The 3,913-nt window shown below is 42.7% G+C and overlaps 1 protein-coding gene across 1 annotated transcript in view; it reads left to right on the top strand.

The window, feature by feature from the left end:
* Nucleotides 1-3,913, top strand: part of LOC109294023 (protein argonaute-4) — a 41,835-nt gene that overhangs the window by 16,450 nt on the left and 21,472 nt on the right. Inside the window, exons 7-10 of the mRNA XM_019512211.1 lie at nucleotides 1,029-1,176; nucleotides 1,270-1,389; nucleotides 1,723-1,851; nucleotides 2,031-2,164. Coding sequence (XP_019367756.1) covers nucleotides 1,029-1,176; nucleotides 1,270-1,389; nucleotides 1,723-1,851; nucleotides 2,031-2,164 — 531 coding nt within the window. The remainder of the gene's footprint in view (nucleotides 1-1,028; nucleotides 1,177-1,269; nucleotides 1,390-1,722; nucleotides 1,852-2,030; nucleotides 2,165-3,913) is intronic.

The raw sequence follows: 3,913 nt of genomic DNA, 5'->3' as shown, positions 1-3,913 counted from the left end.
GCTGAGCCACTCCAGGGGTGGGGGGAAGCTGCAGTTTGGTGGCTCCTGCCCCAGCATGTGGGGCTTCAGCTCCAGGCTGCCTTGCGCCCACCCAGCATGATGAGCAGCCACCTGCGGGTGGCCAAGTGGCTACAAGGTTGCCAGGAGCTGGAGCCCTGTGTACTGGGGCTGGAGCTGCCCAGCTGCAGGTTTCCCCTACCTCCTGCCTGGAGTGGTGCAACAGGGACAGGAGGAGGAGGAGCCCCCGGGGGTGGGGGGAGCCAAACAGTACCCAGGCAGCTGCAGCAGCAGTGAGAGCAGCCCCGCCAGGAAGCTGTGTGTGTGGGCTGGGCTGGGGCAGTGCCTTTGGTTGGTGCAGCTGGGAGTGCAGTGAGGGCTGCATGCGGAGCTTGGCCCCATGCAGAGTGCCATGCAGGCAGCTGTGGGCTGCATCGGGGAGTGGGGACAGAAAGGACCCTTGTCCCCCCACCCCAGGCCAGCTCCCAGGACCTAGTATGCAGGCAGCCCCTACGCACATGTGCACCCTCCTCACATAATATACAAGAGTAAGACTTTATTTGAGCTATTATGCAATCGCCTCTATATGCATTACTCAGAAAAACATAAATCGGGACAAAAAATATTTTTTGAAGTAAAATTAAAATACGTTATGTTAGATGTTTGATTTTATTTTTTTTAGTATGTTTTTTTAATCTATAATTTATTAAAATGATATCTTCTGAAATATTTTATGTGCGCAGCCCTCAACAGCTCACCATAACTCATTAAATGGCCTGCCAACCAAAATAATTGCCCACCCCTGAGCTAAGGTCACTTTTTTTTTGACACGGCTGCTATAAATTCAGTTCTGTCTTTTATAAAAACATTTTCTCTCTAACAGTTTACATTAAATAGAACTAATAACTGTTGAAAATGGGTGATCTTGGGGCCTTCACCCGGAATACATGCTCTGTATCACTTAAAAAAAAAAAAAGGAGAGATCAACATTTTCTTGTGAAGCTTAATCAAAACATATGCATCTTTTATAGGTTCCCTCTGCAGTTAGAAAATGGACAGGCTATGGAGTGTACAGTAGCTCAGTATTTTAAGCAAAAGTACAGTCTGCAGCTGAAATATCCTCACCTTCCCTGTCTCCAAGTGGGACAGGAACAGAAACACACTTACTTACCACTTGAGGTAAAGGGTCTGGGAACTTCACTGCAGTTGTATTGTCACATATACCTCTTATTTCAGCAGTAACATACCATCTGTAATTCTGTTGCTATGCAGGTATGTAATATTGTGGCAGGCCAGCGATGTATCAAGAAACTAACAGACAATCAAACATCAACCATGATAAAGGCAACTGCCAGATCTGCCCCAGACAGACAGGAAGAGATCAGCAGACTAGTGAGTAATTATTACAGCTATTTTCCAAAAATCTTGAAATGTCTTCCTGTGAACTTTTGTTTTATTTATATAAATTTTTCAAGTTGTATATTTGTTTTTCCCTACAGAAAGTATTTTCATCTTTGCTATCTCAAATAGCTTCCACTGAACCATGGCAGCAGAAATCATGCAACTTTTTCCCCTTGATGAATAAGTAGAATAACCCCAAATTATGGAAGTTCAAGAAACTGATCTTAAGGGTTCTGGTTTGAACCACTCTGAACTAATTACGCAAGTAAAGAGAATCACCTGAAACTTTAAATATAGCTATGAGTGTGTTCTTTTCCTTTCCAGGTGAAGAGTAACAGTATGGTAGGTGGACCTGATCCATATCTGAAGGAGTTTGGCATTGTTGTCCATAATGAAATGACAGAGTTAACAGGCAGAGTATTGCCAGCACCAATGCTGCAGTATGGAGGCAGGGTGAGTTATAGTTGACTTGTAAAATTGCCTGTTATAATTCATCAGAATTATAATATGCCATCAGTGCATTGCAACTTAAATGTTTATAATACACACAAGCCTTTTGAGAATACTGTTTGCTGCCTTACCAGCCTGAATGTTGTTTTTCATTATTATAATTTGCTTTTGTCTTTACCTAGAACAAAACAGTAGCTACACCAAACCAGGGTGTTTGGGACATGCGGGGGAAACAGTTCTATGCTGGCATTGAGATTAAAGTTTGGGCTGTTGCCTGCTTTGCACCTCAGAAACAATGCAGGGAAGATTTGTTAAAGTAAGTAGCTTCCTACTTACAGCAAAGTTATGCACCTCTTACACACACATTACCACGTTTTGGAAAGATAACGTGCACTACACTGGGATAACCTGATTTAAACTCCTCTAGCCCAGGAAGCGATGAGCCAGAGCAGCTTTAATATTTACATCTTAAAGTTGGGAATAACAAAGTCTACAGTCTAAATTGGCAGATTTCTCTAAACTGTTATCTAACAAAAAGGGATTAAGTTGCTCACGCTGCAGTTGCATTCATCCTTTGGAGGAAGCTCTTACCTGCATATTCATTCTTTTTTTTTTTTTTCCTGCACTGTCTTCTGCTACCTGCATTCTGTAAGTGTTTCTCTCCTGATTCCTGTGTCTTCTTTCTTGACCCGACTTGCCTTTTGTTTTGCTCTTTATCCTTGAAGAATCCCCACTCCACATATACCCAAGTTTTTCCTTTTCCTCTAAGCTTTCTAATCACCAAATGCCCTAAGAACCATCTCCTTTCATTGTGCTGTATTGACAAGGGTGGTTAGACTACAAGCTGTTTATGATATAGTAGTGTGAAAACAGGGTATATTTCTTTGAGCTCTTCAGTGATCTTAGGCAGCATTTTTCCTGAATTGACTTTTTACACAGTTCAGGTGACTTTTCTGGACTTAAATTGTTTTCACATTTTGAATCTAATGCAGATTGTTTGGTAGGAAGTTTCATAAACCTATACGATGGTTTGCAGAATGTTAAACTTAAAACTGTTTATTGCTTTGTCCTGTTAATAGCCAGTGCTTCAATGTAATGGTAGAAGTTTTGATTATGGGTCCGGAAGAGAGAGAACAGTTTTTACATGCATGATTTTTGGATTATAGCAGTCTGGCTCAATTCTACTAAAGCAAGCAGACCATTTCAAGAGCCTTGTCAGTACTATGCTGGTTTTGGACAGTGGCTGCTTTCTTAATTGCATGTGCTGGAGCTTTCAGTCCAGCATGTCATTTTTCCAGTATGTGAGCAGAATAGACGTGGTCAGGTTGGAGAGGGGATGAGGCTTTTACTGCAATCCATAAAATGAACACAGCAAAACATTTACAGTAAATCTGATCCTTCAGCTGGTGACAGATGCAGAATGCTGTCTTTTTGCTTAGTACAGACATCTCTCTTTAAGATATCTCTCTTTAAGATATAACATCTTGGTTGATGAATTGTTGGGGGAATAATTAGCAATGTCCTTAACGCTGCATTATTTTCTTGACTTTGTCTACCTTATAGATTGAATTTGCTCCTGGGTTTTATGCACGGTGAAAACAAGTTAGCTAGTTTAAAAACATAAATGGGTTTCATAGATTCATAGATGTTAGGGTCGGAAGGGACCTCTATAGATCATCGAGTCCGACCCCCTGCATAGGCAGGAAAGAGTGCTGGGTTCAGATGACCCCAGCCAGATGCCCATCCAATCTCCTCTTGAAGACCCCCAGAGTAGGGGAAAGCACCACCTCCCTTGGGAGCCCATTCCAGATTTTGGCCACCCTAACTATGAAGAAGTTCCTCCTAATGTCCACTCTAAATCTGCTCTCTGCTAGCTTATGGCCATTATTTCTTGTGACCCCCAGGAGCGCCTTGTTGAGTAGGGCGTCACCAATTCCCTTCTGTGCCCCCATGATGAATTTATAGGCAGCCACAAGGTCACCTCTCAACCTTCTCTTGCGGAGGCTGAAGAGGTCCAGGTGCTTTAGTCTCTCCTCGTAGGGCTTGGCCTGCAAGCCCTTAACCA

This window comes from Gavialis gangeticus, unplaced genomic scaffold (assembly GCF_001723915.1).
Source record: "Gavialis gangeticus isolate Ggan-Ray unplaced genomic scaffold, GavGan_comp1, whole genome shotgun sequence".
Lineage (NCBI taxonomy): Eukaryota > Metazoa > Chordata > Crocodylia > Gavialidae > Gavialis > Gavialis gangeticus.
The sequence above is the reverse complement of the archived record's forward strand: the minus strand, read 5'-3'. Positions and strand labels throughout refer to the sequence as shown.